This window comes from Scomber japonicus, chromosome 12, assembly GCF_027409825.1.
Source record: "Scomber japonicus isolate fScoJap1 chromosome 12, fScoJap1.pri, whole genome shotgun sequence".
In the NCBI taxonomy this organism is placed as follows: Eukaryota; Metazoa; Chordata; class Actinopteri; order Scombriformes; family Scombridae; genus Scomber; species Scomber japonicus.
This window is the reverse complement of record NC_070589.1, coordinates 10,232,428-10,249,661: the sequence shown is the minus strand read 5'-3', so window position 1 is coordinate 10,249,661 and position 17,234 is coordinate 10,232,428. Positions and strand designations below refer to the sequence as shown.

Genomic DNA, 17,234 nt, shown 5'->3' with positions numbered 1-17,234 from the left:
CCACTATTTAAACTCATTACATGTATAAAAGCCTGTCACCTACTGGATTGACATAACGGGTCAGGGGCAGTGTTCATCTACTGTTGCATAGATCACAGAAATTACAGACTACAGTTGAAGACATCGGGACATAGTTCCAGTTATACAAGCAATAAAAATTGTTTACAGGTTGTGTGGCAGAATAATCAAATTAATGCTAAGTATTTAAAACATATTGGCTTCATCAAATCTGGTGTAAAAACATGTACTTGACTAGTGAAACAGTAAAAGAGGATTAACATTTTCCCTCATAATGCAGCATTAGCACTTTAAAAATCAAATATGTGGGCTGTAAACTACTATAAAAGTTTCCCTGCTTGTCATTTTCATCCCACTTTTCTTTTTTTTTTTTAAAAAGCTTGTTTTTAGGGTTATTTTAACAATATTTTAAAAACACATCAACGAGTGTCACATTGCACTTTAAGACTGTAAAAACTCATCTGAGCTGCCGACAGTCAGATAGCTTTAAAAACATGATAGTGTTCTGGATGTTCTGGTGCAGCTGTGTTCTGCTGTAGTAAATAGGATCTTTGGAAGCGTTCAAGTAGTCGTTACATCAGTGCACGAGATCCAAAGTCTCGTCACCCGTATAATCTAATTTCGCACCAGGCGTGAAGGGAAAATGTTTACAACATTATAACCTTTTCTTTTAAGCTTAGACATTATCAGCAACTTTAAATTCTCTCATGTGAAACAAACGGAATATTATTACAGTGTCTAAAGTGTTTTTGTGGTGTCACTATTCTGATAGAGTCATACACTTACGTAAGACAGTCAGTCTGTCCTGTGTTTCATATCTAGTGTTTCTTTACAAAGAAAAAAAAACCCAAGTGATTGTCGACTTAGTTTTGCACTTGTGCACTTTCTCCGTGGCCTGATGTGAGCTTACTCAAGAGGCGGCTCCTCTGGTTCCTCTTTATCGCTCTCATGTCCACAGTGTTGAGCAGGAGCTTCGTCTTGAGGCTCTGCTGGCTCCTCAAGACAAAGAGCCTCCTCTGCTGAGCTTAACGTGACAGGCTCCGCTGCGTCCGCCTCGGCCTGTGCGGGGGAATCATCCACAGAGGGCTCATCATCGGCGATGGAGGACGGGAGGAGATCGACAGCAGGAGGGGAGGGAGGGTCTTCAGCAGGAGGCTCCAGATCAGCCGTCGGTGGACTTGGGCTATCGCTGGGCTCGCCGATAGAGCTGAGCAGGTCTGTGGACTCGAGGTCAGATGGCTCTGCTGGTGGGATTCCTGAATCTGACAAATTGTCAGTGGAATCGAGAGCGGAAGTGAGGTCCATGGCTGCCTGGGAGCTCAGCTGTTGCGGCTCAGGTTGGGTGTCTGCAGATGATGAGCGCAGTTCACTGTCATCCAGCTCCTCTGTGCAACAGGAAATGGTGGATTAACAGCTGGAAATTCATTAACAGCTAAACATTAGTATGGAAGCACAGCATGATATGAAACTTACCAACACCGGAGATTTCACCGTCCTTCTCCTCGTGCATAGCCAGTGAGGTATTGGTCATGTCGATGGAGGACATGGACAGATCCAGCCTGTCCAACAGATCAGCAGGATCAGGGTTCATCACCGCCATGTCAGAATCGGAGAAACCTGGAAAAAACAACACAAGATGATGAGATATGAACAAACACACAGGGAAAGTAGCTCAGATGGTGATATGTTTTCTTTGTACTGAATGATTTATTATCAGCTAAAACTCACCAGGGTCCATGACTCTCTGGACTGGTGGAGGTAGAGGAGCTTCCTCGAGGATGACCTGCTCCAAGTCTGACACGTCTTCACTTTGGGTTGAAGGTGCCAACAAAGACGCCTTGAAACAAAAATACAGTGGTTAGCTTCACTGATACAAAGAGTTTGATCTAGTATTGATCTCGAGTCAGCTGATGGTAATACGTACCTCTGTGAATCCATGAGTAGGCATCTCTGGAGAGGGGGTCTCCTCAGCAGGGGGGGTGGTAGGTTTCTCCGGCACCACATCAGGATGTACAGGGATTCGGTGCAGGTAGCCGTAACCGATGCCACAACCCAAACTAACAAACATTTAGAAATGGTGCACCATTACTACACCACAGTTACCCAAATCACAATAGCCAACTGACTTTGTGTACTTTAAGATAATAAATGACTGTTATAAGTAAAGGACTCAATAAAAGCAGGAATTTGGGGCGGGGTGGGGGGGTCAAGGTGGTACTCCAGTGCGTTCTCTTAAATTTCGTGTGTTTACGTGTGTTGTCATACCTGCCCTCCCCTCCCCACGCTCCGTTAGGCGTGACCACCACCTCTCTGCAGTTGTCCGTTAATGTGTTGTACACCAGCAGCTTCAGCGGCTTCCCTTCATGAGCTTCGATCAGCGAGAAGAAGTCCTCTGACTAATAAAAATCAGCAACTCTGGATTAACTGGGGCTCATCTTTCAAATGTACTATTTATTTAAAGTTTTATTTGCTCATGTTCCAGTAAGGTTCCATATGATCAAACTTAGGCACAACGTGTGTGTATTAGCTGTACCAATAATGCATATTATATGAAAATGAGTCTTACATCTTGCAAAACTTGATCTGCTCCAACAATGTAGTCACTGTGGGGCTGAAGCCCTGCCAGAGCAGCAGGTGAACTGGCCTCCACATCCTAGGAAAAAAAACAAAAAACTTTTATCATGAGAAAAATAATGATGTGGACATGAGTATAAGAAGCTGAAATCTAAAGTAGCTCACCAGGACGTGCCAGACATTCTCATTGGCTCCTTGGTAGCTGCAGAAGCGAACACTAGCTCCCAGCAGACCCTGTCCTCCCCACATGTTATTGGGCACCACCTCCAGCTCACGCACCCTTGTAGTTTTAGTGCTGTACACCTCCATCCTCACAGCTTTCTCCGCGCTGGCTTTCAGGATCTCCTTCAGCTGGTCATTTTCCTCATTCTGCCGCACAACAATAAAAACACTTCATTAAGTGTTGAGTATTAAAGTTGTTAACTTGCTGTTCTTTTTTTCATTAGAGACAACTAAGACTTCAATGCCTTTTCCCTAACAATCAATAAACTTACAAGTCTTTTGTTGTCCAGAGACAGAATGAAATCAAAGAAGGGCTGCAGTCCGCATGTTTCTGCAGGTGAGTTTGGTTGCACCTGTCAAAACCAACACAAGACATTTCATATACACATCAAAACATGCTTTAGAATAAGAATTATGATATAAATACAGTATGTTTTTTTAGATAATCTAAACCATAGCCTCTGCTGTTCATCTGTATAAAGTTGGACTATTCAGTTAATAGTATAATATGTTTGAAAATGCTGACAACAGCTCATTTCACTTTTTACAATGTATTGAAATGACTGGTTTTGTCTCAGTCTCAATTATACTGAATTTAGCATGAAAAGCAGCTAATTAAATCCTCACATTTGAGAAGCTTGAATCACAAGTTCGGCTTTATCTCAGTCAGCAAACGAAGCATCTCAGCATTATTTTTTTATAATATATCATTTATGCAACAACTATAAAACATAAGGCATGAATCAATCCATATGTGCATTGCCAGTGACGTTACACGTTTATGTTTAATTTACAGTCAGACCAAAAAACTGTACATTTTGTACCAAGTATTAGCTCCTAGCACTCTAGTTAAAACAGGCTAATGTTGGAAGTTACAAGCCTCTATTTAAGCTTATTTCTTGCATATAAAATAAATACACACAACCATATGTTATATAATGCCGGCCACTTCAGTAAGCAGCCAAATAGTGCCACCTCACAGGTTTTACCGGTGAGTCTGCAGCAGCACTTAGCTCACGGTTAGCACACAGTAACATCTCAAGATAGGGAAGAAGAGGACAGTCTTACACCGTGCACATGGTATCCATATGTCCCTCCTTCGGACGCGTCTGAGCTCTGAGATAAACCCATTTCAGTCAGCGGCTTTCAAACATTAAAATCACAGGAAAACAACAAGAGAGTGAGTATTAACGCGGCTGACAGTTCGTAGCCATCTTATCTGCAGCCTAAAGCAATCGATCCCCGTTGCTACCCAACACGCGCACGCGCACTCGCACGCGCATTAGCATGTAGGTTAATAACTTAGTAATGTAGAAGGATAGGGTTACAATTTTTAAGTCAATTTTAAAACGACAGTCTGGTGCCGTATAAACACAGAAAGAGCTTTTCCTCATTGTAATCATTCCTCCTGCTCATACTAGCTGTTAAAATGTGCTCTCAGACTATGTGATGGGCCAAAATCCACAGTGCGTCCACAGAGTCATTTTAAAAAAATGATTTGAAGCTTATATGAGGCTTCAGCAGTCTGAGTTTGTCATATCAAGTGGATACCTGCCACATGTACAGTCTTTTTAGCATCAAATTCCCTCTTTGTGTTTCTCTGTTGAGCTGTGGTGGAAGTATAGTAATAAAAAGAGGGACGTTGGCACTAAAAAGACTGTAACATTGAAAGATATCTACTTGATTTGTCTCATTTAGGCAGCTGAACCTTCATGTTAGCTTCAGTTTTAAATATATATTTGACACAGAAGGAGGACTGTGGATTGTGTCTTTCATCACTTACATTGTAAATGCATGATGATGAGATCTGATGGTGTATGAACAGGAGGAATGATTACAGCATGAAAAACCTGTTTTAATGTTCATCTGGACACCTGACTGCTGTTGTTAGAGCTACTAGGAAAATTGAGAACACTTTGTTCAATGACATTTTTTAAACAAAGCTAATGAAACTATTTTGTATAACATCTATCAAACAATATCTAAACTTTAAAATCAGTTTAGAGTGAGAAAAGTAAACCTATTATCTACATTTTCTAGATTTGTTTGAGGTTTTATGTCAGCACCATAGGTCTCCCCATGGCAGCATCTAAACAAAATGGATGTAGAATCACTGAAAGTCACTTTCTCCTGCAGTCACATTAAGACTACTGCAGTAGTACTACTAGTAGTAGTAGTGGTAGGAATGAATACATGTAGGTAAACTACTTCATGTCCTACTCTTGCTCTCATAAATTATCAAATTGTGCTAGTGAGGCCACCACTGTTGATATGACCTCCGTCCAGTAAAATCTGCAACAAAGCCCTGAAATGTGTGATACAATAATATGATGATTTAGTGATAAAATAGTGAACATAAAAACAACCAGGACAATAGACTGTTTTCATGGGAGACCTTTTGTTATTACAGGAAAAGCACAGTCATTAGAACAATAATAAGGAGTAGGTTAGCCAGCTCCTTGGTTCTCTGGTATTGTGTATACTGGCTGACTTGAAGGTCTTACTGGGACACGATACTGAACCATCATTAATCTTATTTGACACATTTGTGCTTTAACTGCCACTGCTTGTAACAACGGCCACTGTGAAATAGGCCTAATATGGCATCATTTATGTCCAGTAATCAGTGAGGCTACTCTTAATCATACTGACTTTAAATCAGTAAACTTTAGCAGTAAGATAAGATATTCCTTTATTAGTCCCACAATGGGGAAATGTACAATTTGTAAAGCAGTTAGATACTAGAGTAATACTTGTTGTAAATGATCATAGAAAAACCAAGTGAAATATTAAGGATATAAGATCTACTTTTAGAGTAGAAGCAATGGTGTCATATCTAATAAACATTACTGTTTATTAGGAACATTACTGGAAAATTATCACACACATTTCAGACTTCAGTGAATTAATAAATAAAAATCTTTTATTTCATTACTCCAGTGCAGAAATATTCTAAACATATTGTTATGTGTGTTAAGGATAATTCACAATGAGCCAGGCAGTTATTGGAAAATAAATGACAATTTGGAGTGTTATTTTTCATGACTGCATACTTCAAAGTGGATTATCCTGTTATACCATGACCAGTTTCCAGCAGATTAAAAGGTGTTTTTTTGAGGCAATATGAGAAATAGAGTATGTCAAATTTGTGAATATGCTGCCATTGTTAATTTGGGGTTGAACATTACTTTAAACTAGAAAGAAAGAAAAAAAGAAAGATTTAGTTCCAGCTACATGAGTTTCCACTTTGAAAGCTGCTGCATCATTACAAGTGGTTCTTAGATAATAACGCATACCCCGCCATCCAATCAGAATCCAATATTCTCTGTGGCCATGGTATAAGAAGTAATTAAATAACATGTCTAAGATCATTATAAAAGATTCATACAATAAAAAATAAGGACATATATTAGATTACTTAAGCGTGGTTTCTCTGAAACAAAGGCAAATTATTTTTAGGCAATACAAAAAATACCCAGCTTGGAAAAAATATTTTATCAATCATTCTTTGTACATTGAAATATTACAAATACATAAAAGCAGTGCTCACTTTATTTATGATTCTGTCACACGACTTCTTGTCATGTCACCTGAATGAATCACTTATAAAAGCTGATTATCATAAACCTGCTCTGGGCTCGATTCAGTAAGGCCGATCAGAGACTCCAGGAGGTAGGTGCTTGACTCGTACTGTGGCAAATGAGCAGAGCTAAACAGCTGGAGATGGTGAAAGCTGTCTGGGTGTCTGTTTCCTTTGAACGAGCTGTGCAGTGGTCCAGAAGGGTAATCACAGTCGAAGAACTCCAGGTTGGAGTCAGAGGAGAGACTCAGGTCCATGTACCTGCTTGAGGAATAGTCGGTCGGGGAGGGAGTGTTGGGGAAGTCCTCAAGAGAGTCATCGTCGAAGAAGTCTCTGGCTTGGTTTGCATTTTCATCCAGATAGTCCGTCACTGAGGTCCTGTTCATATTGTCTGTGAATGTGTTGGCTGTAAGTGGTTCCATATTGTCAGTAGTTGTGCTGCTCTGCTGCGTTAGTGGTTCTCTCTTGTGTCTCAGTTGGCTGCACATAGTGTAGTTATTATTTTCAGAGTTACAGATGTTGAGGGCACGGGACAACCCTCCATCGACCTCCTGGATAGTTTGATTCCCAGTAAGACATCCTGCTGTATCAGAATCAACTGAGGAGCAGGAATATTCAGTCATGTCGCTGCTGCAGCTGTTCTCCTCCACCACTGACCGCTCCGGGTTGAAATGGAAGGAAGGAGTTTCGGGCATGGTGAGAGGAAGGCCATCTTCCTCCAGGGGAAACGCAAAGGGGCAGGTCTTATCCTGTGCATTCTTAACCGGGTGTGACTCAGCCTGGTTATCGTACTCTACAAGGTCCTCTGGAAGTCCTGTCTGGTCCTCTCGGCTCGGCGTTTCATCTTGCAGGCGCCTCTCTAATTCAAGTCTCATGACAGTGTGGATGTAATGGGTCTGCACACGCCTGGAGTCAAATCGGACGTGTCCCTGAGCGTTGCCACAACCGTCCTTAGAGCAGCCGCATGGGAAGTTCAAACGGTCCACCTGTGTGACAAAGAAAGCAGGAGCAGAAAATTAATTAGCACTGTGGGTTTAAAAAGTCACTACAGTTAAAAGTCTTAATGCCAAGTTAACACCTGACGTGAAAAACAACAGATTACGTAAATAGTAGATGTTGATGAGACATTTAACTAAGTCACACTATAAGATAAAGTGAGTCAGAGCAAACTCAACATAGCCTATTGAAGTTTCTCATTAACATTTATGTTGTGCAGTGTGTTCCAAGATGAAGTAAGTATGTCTATGTGAGTGTCATACCTGGCACTTGATGCCTGCCAGACTGCATGCGCAGGTCTCTGGCTCACAAAAGCCCTGGCAGTCACATCCACAGGCCTCCCTGGAGACACGCAGGGCATGAAGTTGCCTCTTCTCCTCCTTATCAATGCGCTTCACCCCTGCTGCCAGGAGGAGAGCCTGCCGTTGTCTGGAGGAGTACGGCTGAAGGAAACTCACATCCTCCAGCTCAGAATCACTGATGTGGACGTCAGTGGCTTCATGTGGAACTTGATCCCATGTGAGCCTGTCTGCGTCTGTCTGGTCGATGGCCCCGCTGGCGATCAACTGGAATCAGCACATCAGATGAGGTAAGAAAAACTGTTGTGTGTACGAGACGTGCTAACCACTGTAGAAACCAAGTGCACTCACTTTGTGTTTCAACGCCTCAAACCTCTGTCCTCTCAGTCTGTCTCGGAGCCTCTCTCTGCGCCTGTGCCGTTGCTCCACTGCGTGCTCTGCCACCGTGTACCTTTGGAGGGTGCTGTGCCTCCTCACCATGCCCAAGGTAGCACCTCCACGGCTGGGCACACTGGTGAAGCCCTGGCAGCGCGGGAAACTGAAGACTGTCACCAGGTCAAATCGCACATTACTCTGCCCATTTGTCAGCCTGGGCCTCTTCAGGATGGACTGAACTGGTTGCATGACAGAGAGAGAGAGAGGGAGAGAGAGAGAGAGACAAAAAGACCATCAGAAAAAATGAGGCGCTGTCAGGTCCAATTTTAAAACGTGGATCACAGCTTATATTTATTTAATAAACAGGGACCTTGAACTTTGCCTCAGGCTTTTTGTTGTACTGTATAGGCCCTTTAAACAGCCACTAGGTGACACACTACAGGTGCTTTACTACAGTGGCTCCAGTCAATGCTTGAACAGAAGTAAAGGAAAGGAAACACCATGCAATGAGTCTGTTGCAACAGTGGATAGATCGACAGCAGGGAAGGAAAGACGATAAATCTGCAGCTCTTTAAAGCTTTGCCAGAACATAATTAGAATCTTTCTACCACTTTAATATCCACCAGGTTACTGTTTGATTTAACGGTTTAGTTTCAACAAATCATTTGACCGTCACACATAACTGAGGATGAATTCTAGTTTTGAAAGTCCGTAAACAACCGAAGCCAGCTGGCTAAGCTCGTCTCAGCTGCTCGTCTCTGTCTGAAAAGCTCGCTCCATCCCGGGTCACTGTTTGCAGCATGACTCAGTTGTGAGACTCAGATTAACAGGAATGACACTATATATTTAAGGTTTAAGACTGCATAACAATAATTACATAATATTTTGTCATTGCAAGCACAAAAAGTGATGAGCAATGTGTTGTGCAACTCTGTGACATCTGAATAAAACCACTGGTTTAAAAGGGACCTTGCTATTCAAATTGATTCCACAACATCCTATTGCTTAGGCAAATGATCTTCTACACGACTGGACGGACAGTCGAGAGGCATTATCTAGAGCGGCCCTAAGGTTAACGATTCATATCTGTAAGTCATAACTGCTGCTGTGGAGTGATAAGGGACACTCCTATAAAACACTAAATAAGGAAGAGGTTTGCATTATTTGAAAGAGGGGAGGGGAAAAAACAAAGCAGAACAAAAGTGGTTGTCGGTTTGAAGACTCACTGGGCAAGCTGTTGGATGAAGAGGGGCTGCGCTGTGTGAAATCTTGGTTGTCAGAGGAGCTGCTCTCCCCGTCCGACTCCCACTCTGAGGAGGCAGGGGAGGAGAGCGAGGAGGAGGAGTAGCAGGGGTTGTCGTCTACCTCTGCGAACTTTCTCTTCAGGATGCCTCTCATGGTTTGGCTATAGTGGTTGATGTACATTCTGCATGAACACAAAGACAAACAGTGACACTGGTTTAAATATTTATCATACTGTGATGATAATTGCATTGATCAATACCGTAAGAGGCTAAAAAACCAGTCCTGCATAGCGTAGCTTCACCCGTGCATCCCAGAAACATAAAATGAGACAGTATGTAAATCAGTGGATTAATAATGGATTTTTGTAACATAGCAATAATTATTAGTTTTGTTTCCTGTGTGAGAAAGCAAACATAATCAGCCGTGTATAACATCTTTTGAAAAGTGACAGCTAGAAGAATACGAGGTATTTCCTGTAAAGAACAAAGAGCTGCACCTCTGCTGGTCGAGCCGGTTTTCGTGGCGTGAGTTTGTTTAAGCTAATTACATCTTGATAGTGATTATCCTTCAAAGAGATGTGTCAGAAGTATACAAATGTGAACTGAAATCTTACTTGTGCTGACAACCAGCTAAGCACTTGAGAGTAAAAGAAAGAAAAAAAAAATCAACAGCTCTCTCCTTTTTCTTTTTTTTTCTTTTCCCAGCAGAGTAATTAACATTCCAATGATTCCTCGAGTTTTTTGAAGAATATGTGGAAACGGACTGTCCAACGGCAGTATTTGAGGGGCTGGGGTGGGGGTGGGGGTGTGGGGGGAGGTGGAGGGCGAGGGCGAGGGATGTGCAACGGTTCTAGTGGTTGCTATTTTTGGATGTGAACATGGAAAATAAATCCAAAACATGAGCGATTTCAGGGTTACAAAAAACCTTAACGGGGGTAATAGTCAATGTGAGTTGTTTTGGGTAAAAAAAAAAAGAGTGGTGTTGGTAAAGAGAAGCTGTTGTTTGTCATAGTTACCAGTATGTGTGTGAAGAAAGCTGTGAATTCATTTTTGGAAAGAAAAGGAGGTTTATGATCTCTTGTTTTAGTTGGCAATTAATTGGTCCAAAAAATGGCAGAAATGAATGAAAATGCATATCACTGTTTACCTTAAGTTCACAAATTCAAATGTGTTGTTCTTTCTGAGCAACAATCTAAAACTCAAAGGTCTTCTGTTTAGTGTTATATTAGTGTAAAGAAACGTGCAAATATTCACTTTGGGAAGCTGGAAATAGAGTTTCTGGCTGTTTATCATTACAAAATTACATAAGCAGCAGTTCAATTGAATGTTGAATACTTCCTGATTATTTTCTGCTGATTGACTAATAACTTCATTTCAGCTCTACTTTGGTCACAGTGATATAAAACAGTCGAACCTGCAAACTGAATGTCCACTGATAAAACTTGTGCTCTTCTTTATGACTCAAAAAATGCGAGCAATTTGACTTTGCTTTAAACAACATCACAATCCAGCTGGCCAGGATTTAGCCTGAGCACCCCTTCAGTCCCACATTAAAGACAAGTAGGGAGCCTTTAACCTCACATCAGCCACTGATACAGTAAAAAAAACACAGCTATGTAAACCGCTGACTGCTTTTGCCTGTACTGACAGTGGACTCTGCCACTTCCCAGCCATTCAGAATCCACAAGACACGAGGCTTTCTGATTGTCTATAGTAAGCAAATACTTAGACCAGCGAGGCTGTGTGTGCACGTCTTTGTGTGGGTGTCCGTGTGTGTGCGTGCACTCAGGGTGAGCAACTTCCTGGATCCATCAGCAAATAAGAGGTGAAACAAGAGACAGCCTCTTGTGCCATTACACTATTTACACAGTAGAAGTCTGCTGCACAAGCAGTTAGATGTAAAAGGATTTTTCCCCTGCTGGAAACACATCTGCATGGTTGTTAAACAGTCTGTTCCTAAACGTCAAATGACTGTAGTTCTAATCAATGCTGCAATGCAGTGCCATTATAGCTGCATTATGGCCCAGTTATATGACATTTATTGCATTTCATATCTAACAGCAGAAAGATGTTACATGCTGGTTTCCACTGAGACCACATCAATAATTTAGAGGTTCAAAAGCAGCAGAGGCAAGTGCGCGTTCACGTGGATCGCGCGGAGGAGGAGGAGGAGGGGTGACCACACAGTATTAATGTGGTAGTTTAAAGTTGTTTGGTATAGATTGTGCCTATTTGAAGTAAAAAAAAATAGTGTCCGGTCACACTTTAAATCCCTTCAGGAATGTTACGCAGGAGTCGTTTCCTGTTTGGCATAATAACAGTCATTAAACAGCTGACCTCTTCACCCCTGACGGAGACACACGGGGATCATGTCAGTGACAACACAGTTCCCCTCCTGTCTGCTTTCCTTTACAGAGCGCGCGCTCACTCGCGCGCGCGCGCGTGCACACACACACACACACACACACACACACACACGGAGTTTCTCCAAAACATTCGGACTCTTTCTAAACTGAGTCTCTATGTTAGTGTTAAAATGTAAATATAGTAACTTGAACTTTAAAAAAACGACAACGAAATTCAGTCGTTACCTAAATTAACCGAAATATTCCATTATAGCATATTGTAAACAACATTAAGCTTATAAACAAGAAATATGCAAAGGTCAACAAATAAATGAATAACACATACACAATAAACCCTAGGCTACAGTGGGACAATGATTTGCCTTTCTTTTGTCTGTTACTCACCAATGATGAAGAGTCAGCATAATAACAACAAGCTGAAACTGACACGAAGTTTATGGGTCTTGTTCACAGCCTATCCAGCTGAGCATTGTGTGTGTCCCTCAGTGTAGAAGTGAAGCTGCACTGTAGTACCACTGTGAACATGAGAGGACTCAGCTGGGAGCTCCCAAAGAGTCCAAACGCAGGAGCAAGATAGTTCACCCCCTTGTTAACGAGCAAACCGATAGCTAACAATGGCTCCCCGTTTGTTTCTTGTTCTCTATGTAAGAAATACAAGACATACGTTGTTAATACAACCATAGAATGATAGTAAACCTCGTGAAACAGCAGCTGTGCTTGAGTCTTACTCACTCAAACACCTGTGTAGTATATTTCACAACACTCTCGCTACATTAGCTATAACAATTAAACAACACAACATCACAACAGTTACACCTGTTTCACACTAAAATCTATACTCTAGCTTTAAATGAAGTATTTCCCCCACCTTTATCTCCCAATGTAAACGGTTCAATGCTGATAGGCTACTTTAATATTTACACTAGCCGAGCCTCAAACTTATAGCTAGTCTTCCAAACGAAGCAGGTAGTGCGTGGCGATGACTCCTCTCGCTCCGTGTGTGTCGCTCCTCTCTGCGGCTGACCGTCTTGACGCAGACGGACAAACGCAGGAGCAGGAGACGCTCATGACTGACTTTCCGCCCACAGATTCCTGTCTGTGGTGCTCACGGCTGCACTGTTACCGCCAGTGATGTGGTGCTAAATAAATAACCTTTAAACCTCCAGCTGGTGATTATCAGAAGGCAATCAGCCACCAGTATAAACTAGCTGGAACACATGTACTCAACTTGATTGTTTATGTTTACTTCTGTGGCTGTAACCTGGGTCATTTCCCTTAATCATTTTTTCATCAAATACATTTGGGGGAAAAAGCTTAATATCTACTGAAGAATTAATAGAAATAACCTAAAGTATAGGTGAAGATTGTTTCTATTTTTAAGGCTATTATGTTGTTATCTAATCTCGTATCTTGTTCAAACATAGCTCCTTAAAGATATTATATAATATGCAGTGTTTGTGAGGGATACACTAGCAATCCAATGAAGGCTGACATTTGAATATTACTGAACTGGAACCTTCTTACAAAAACTTAAAAAAGCTTTTTTGGTGGGAGGGGGGATTCTCGTATTAAGTGGTATTTCAATTTCAACATTAAGTATTCAAAAGTCATTGAATTTCACACTTAGGTAATCAGTTATTATGATATTTAAGTTCTTATAGCCTTCCTGTGCTCCCAGGCTGTCTTGGCCTTCCGTATCCATGTCAAATACCTTCAGACCTTTTGTGAAACTGATCAGACCTGTGTTATATAAAGGTGACACATACTGCCAGGTATTCATTTTACAGTATATGACTCCCTGGTGTTTCTCTGTGATGCTGATTGTTATTCAGACACTCCCCAAACTCCAGGAAACTCCCCGCAGCGTAAAGGAGCTGTAGATGGGACGGATTATGGATTTGAGAGTAAAGCGCTCAGCCTCTTCTACTCAAGAAAAAAATCCTCTTCCTTGCTTCTTTACTATATTCTGTTTCTTGTCAGCAGATGTTGGCGTAAATTAGAAATATATGTTTGTCTATGCACATGCTTTCCTTTGGACTCATCAGACTGTTAACTGTGGTTTTTGCAAAACTACAGAGTGAGAAAAATTAAAGTGACTGGATTAACATTCCAGTGTCTCTGCTTTTAAAGATAATCATAGGCCACTCTGAGTCCCCGACTGGGAGGAAAATGAAGCTCAGAGAGGCAGAAAAACAGAATGGCAGATTAACAGATGGACAGACAGATGAACGGAAAGACAGACTAGTTGAAAATACCCTTGCACTTGAGCTTTGACCGCATGTTGATACACATCAGTGATACTGGGCTCCAGTTTGAAAACTGTACTAATACCTAAATACCTGTCAGCCCAAACACTCTGTCCGGCGTAAGGACTTCTCGTCCTGATCTCAGCACTCAGTGGAAGTGTGTTATGAGTGTGCGAGCCACTTTGGCTGGGATCACTTTACTATAATACATGTGTGTTTCTTTTCTACTGACCTGCATGCAGAGTAAACACCAGGGAGACTGTGCAGCAGGGAGGGGAGGAGGGATTAAGTTAGTGAAAGAGCACAGGAATAACCAGGATTTGTCTTTTATTATCTGTTATAAATTTGACTTTTTAAGAGTAAATGCACTGATATTGAATATTTAAGCTGCATCTATTCTGTGTATCCTCAGATCCTGGTGTGACTTACTAATAACACATGATCATAGTGCTACATGAGGCTTCGATGTCTATTTATAGCACAATCACACTGCCTGGCCAAAAATAAATGTGTGCAAAAGGCTACAGTTGGAGTTTCCTGTTCTTTTTGCAGGCTGTTACCACGCACAGCATGTTTGCAGCATGCTTAAATGTGTCAGGAGGTTGATCCAGCCTTTTCTAGGCAGCGCTAATGCAGCACTAACAGAGAAGTAGCTGAGTCAAGGGGTAAAATTAATATTTCACTCAAACTGCACTGCAGTAGTCATTTTCAGATAAACATGTACAGTGTGTACACAGGCACTGTTACGGTTTTAGGTATTACCTCATTGGAGAGGGCTGGAGCCTAAGGGGGATATCAAGTATCAGACATGAGATATTAAATAAGGGAGAGTGAGGCAGCACATTTCACAAAAAGGAATTTCATTTTGATTTATATGTTAATATTTTATTCACAACTTTATCAATATATCCATGAGAGTCAAACATTTCTTCAGATTTAAGGCCATTCACATGTCATGTAAATAACAATGAAGTGGTGACATGTTGAGCCTTCATGATTCATTATTTCAAAGCTGTTGTCCTCAACATTGTCACTCACCAATAATCTGCATCTGACAGATGATCCTATCTCAAATCTGCTCGCACTACCAGAGACAGTGAGAGCAGACCATTACTGTGCTTTTCAGTCCAGATTCCGCATTACGTAACTTATAGTTAACCTACATTCTGGCAGTCTCTCAGGTTGCTGCCACTGGCTCTTGTGGCCCCGTTTTACAGTCAAGCTGTGCCAGCGATGGCCCACATACAGCGACACATACTGAAGAAGTTTGACAAAGCTTCAGGCATCTGAAACTGTGCCCTAGTTTCTCCTTCCTGTGGATTCTATCTGGGATATTTAGCCCAATTTAATGACCACTCTCAGTTTCCCCGAGTATACCAGGAAGTATCAGATAGTGTCATACTGTGTATTGCTCCTCTTCTCCAGTCAGGTGGTAATGTAAGTTGCCAACTGCAGGAACATAATGTCTCGAAATTGTGTTGTATTTCCTGAAACACACTTCCTTAAAAACAGAACAAGGAAATTGTCTAGATATATATATATATATATATATATATATATATACTGTATACATCTATATATATATATATATATATATATATAGATAGATAGATAGATAGATAGATAGATAGATAGATAGATAGATAGATAGATAGATAGATACAACCAGAGGCAATAATAAAAAAGAAACATGAGTCACTCTAGAGAATACACTCCTACGTTGTCTCTCTCTTTGGATCGCTGATGCCTTACTCTGACTCCTCTCATGGAAATATCACATGTACACATGAGTTGGCTCCTTTTTTACGTAGCCTCTGATGTCATATTTTGACAGTCGTCACCATGGTCGCAAGTGCAAATATAGCCCAGTTGTTTCTATTCCAGAGGACATAAAGGAAGTGAATCATTATGTTGCCTTCATTATAAGAGGCAGTAGCATGACCGTCATCATTGTCAGCATCATCAACATCTGTGCAGTCGTTATTGTCGTCGTATCTCACGTCACTGGTGTTCTGTTTTTATTTGATTTGAGGTTTACTCATCTGTTATAATCTGGTATTTATTTCTGAAGCAGTTACATCAAGTATGTTAGATTTAAAGGGAAAATGCAGGCATTCAATGAGTATTCATGCTTTGATATTAAATGATTAATTGCTGATATTGATTATTTAATGAAATATTCTGCTCATTCTCATAATAATTATATGTGTCTGATGTGTTTACTTCACTAGAGGCTTCAAATATGCACATCAAACTTGTGTAAATTACATAGTGGCCATGATTGGTTTCCAAATTAGCTGTGAGGAACAAGAAGGAAAACACATTTTTGAGTGGAGGGGGACTTAAAGCATCTCTATAACAAAAGATATTCAGTAAACAATAAATGAATAATTATGACTAAATAGGGTAACAAGTACATTTAAAATTAGGGAAAAAAACATTGATAGTTATTATTTATCAAGAGTTTAATGCTCAAAAACTCAGATCATATGCTTCATCAGAAATTAGTGGGTGTGGTTTGATTGCTTAGATTGACAGCGTTGGTATAAACACATAACTCTCCACTAGTGGTGTGTTTCTCCCTCTCAGACAATTCAATATGTGTCTAGATAAAGAGTCCATGTTCTGGTACAAAAGATTGTTTGATGATGGCATTAAAGCAGCAAGCTAGCAGGAGATGCTGCAGAAGTGGAGAGAGAGAGAGAGAGAGAGAGAGAGAGAGAAAGCCGTACTTTAATGCAGAATTAGGGTGGAGTCTGTGGTTGTGTATTTATTGTTTATAGCCACATCTCTCACTCTTTTGGTGCATGAAAATATGTGACATCACATTTTTCCAATTGTGCCCCACCCACTCCAAACCAGTGAGAAGAATACAGACAGAAATCTCATCCTTCAATAAACAACTTTGTCAGAAAAGTTTGTCTTCATGTTGGGCGTCATTGTTCAAAGTAAGAAGCTGATCGAGAAAACCTTTACACTTGGCTGTGAGCGTAACATCCATCACAGAGACGCCAGTCTCACTTTCTCCTCTGTGGAAAAATGCCATCAGACAAAGACCTGGGCTAAGATTTCACAACAGTGACACCTTAAGTGATGTGTCAACTGCCATCCTTTTGTCTGTGCAGTGGTATCAGTTTAGACTTGACACCAGAGAACTTCCTGTGACACCTTAATGGCCGGTGCTGGTCTTGTGCCAAGAGTACTGCTGCCTAATCTTGGGGCCGGTCCATGGGTGATATCATATCTCTGTAGCAGAGCCAGTGGGATGCTCTCCATGTAACATCTAGGTTGAAAACTTGATTTGAAAGGGATCT

At 41.1% G+C, this 17,234-nt stretch overlaps 2 protein-coding genes across 2 annotated transcripts; both read right to left on the bottom strand.

Annotated features, from left to right (window-relative positions):
- On the bottom strand, positions 1 to 4,015 carry gorasp1a (golgi reassembly stacking protein 1a). Its single transcript, XM_053330273.1, has 9 exons — positions 3,883 to 4,015; positions 3,087 to 3,167; positions 2,758 to 2,961; positions 2,585 to 2,671; positions 2,284 to 2,414; positions 1,943 to 2,075; positions 1,747 to 1,855; positions 1,492 to 1,635; positions 1 to 1,403 (listed from the first exon to the last, which is right to left on the bottom strand). The coding sequence occupies exons 1-9, from the start codon at positions 3,943 to 3,945 to the stop codon at positions 925 to 927; spliced, it is 1,431 nt and encodes a 476-aa protein (XP_053186248.1). The 5' UTR covers positions 3,946 to 4,015; the 3' UTR covers positions 1 to 924.
- A 1,706-nt stretch (positions 4,016 to 5,721) lies between these two features.
- LOC128368907 (cysteine/serine-rich nuclear protein 1-like) lies at positions 5,722 to 12,160 on the bottom strand. Its single transcript, XM_053329823.1, has 5 exons — positions 12,059 to 12,160; positions 9,291 to 9,490; positions 8,041 to 8,303; positions 7,654 to 7,956; positions 5,722 to 7,380 (listed from the first exon to the last, which is right to left on the bottom strand). Exons 2-5 carry the CDS (start codon positions 9,487 to 9,489, stop codon positions 6,418 to 6,420), a joined length of 1,728 nt encoding a protein of 575 aa, XP_053185798.1. The 5' UTR covers position 9,490; positions 12,059 to 12,160; the 3' UTR covers positions 5,722 to 6,417.
- Positions 12,161 to 17,234: the final 5,074 nt, after the last annotated feature.

Coding starts and splice junctions, on each gene's coding strand:
- gorasp1a (XM_053330273.1), bottom strand. CDS start 3,945: ATGGGTTTATCTCAGAGCTCAGACGCGTCCGAAGGAGGGACATATGGA. Junction 3,168..3,882: donor ATGGATACCATGTGCACGGT/GTAAGACTGTCC, acceptor TGGTTTTGACAG/GTGCAACCAAACTCACCTGC. Junction 1,404..1,491: donor CGGTGAAATCTCCGGTGTTG/GTAAGTTTCATA, acceptor CCTGTTGCACAG/AGGAGCTGGATGACAGTGAA.
- LOC128368907 (XM_053329823.1), bottom strand. CDS start 9,489: ATGTACATCAACCACTATAGCCAAACCATGAGAGGCATCCTGAAGAGA. Junction 8,304..9,290: donor TTCATCCAACAGCTTGCCCA/GTGAGTCTTCAA, acceptor TCATGCAACCAG/TTCAGTCCATCCTGAAGAGG. Junction 7,381..7,653: donor TGGCAGGCATCAAGTGCCAG/GTATGACACTCA, acceptor TTTGTCACACAG/GTGGACCGTTTGAACTTCCC.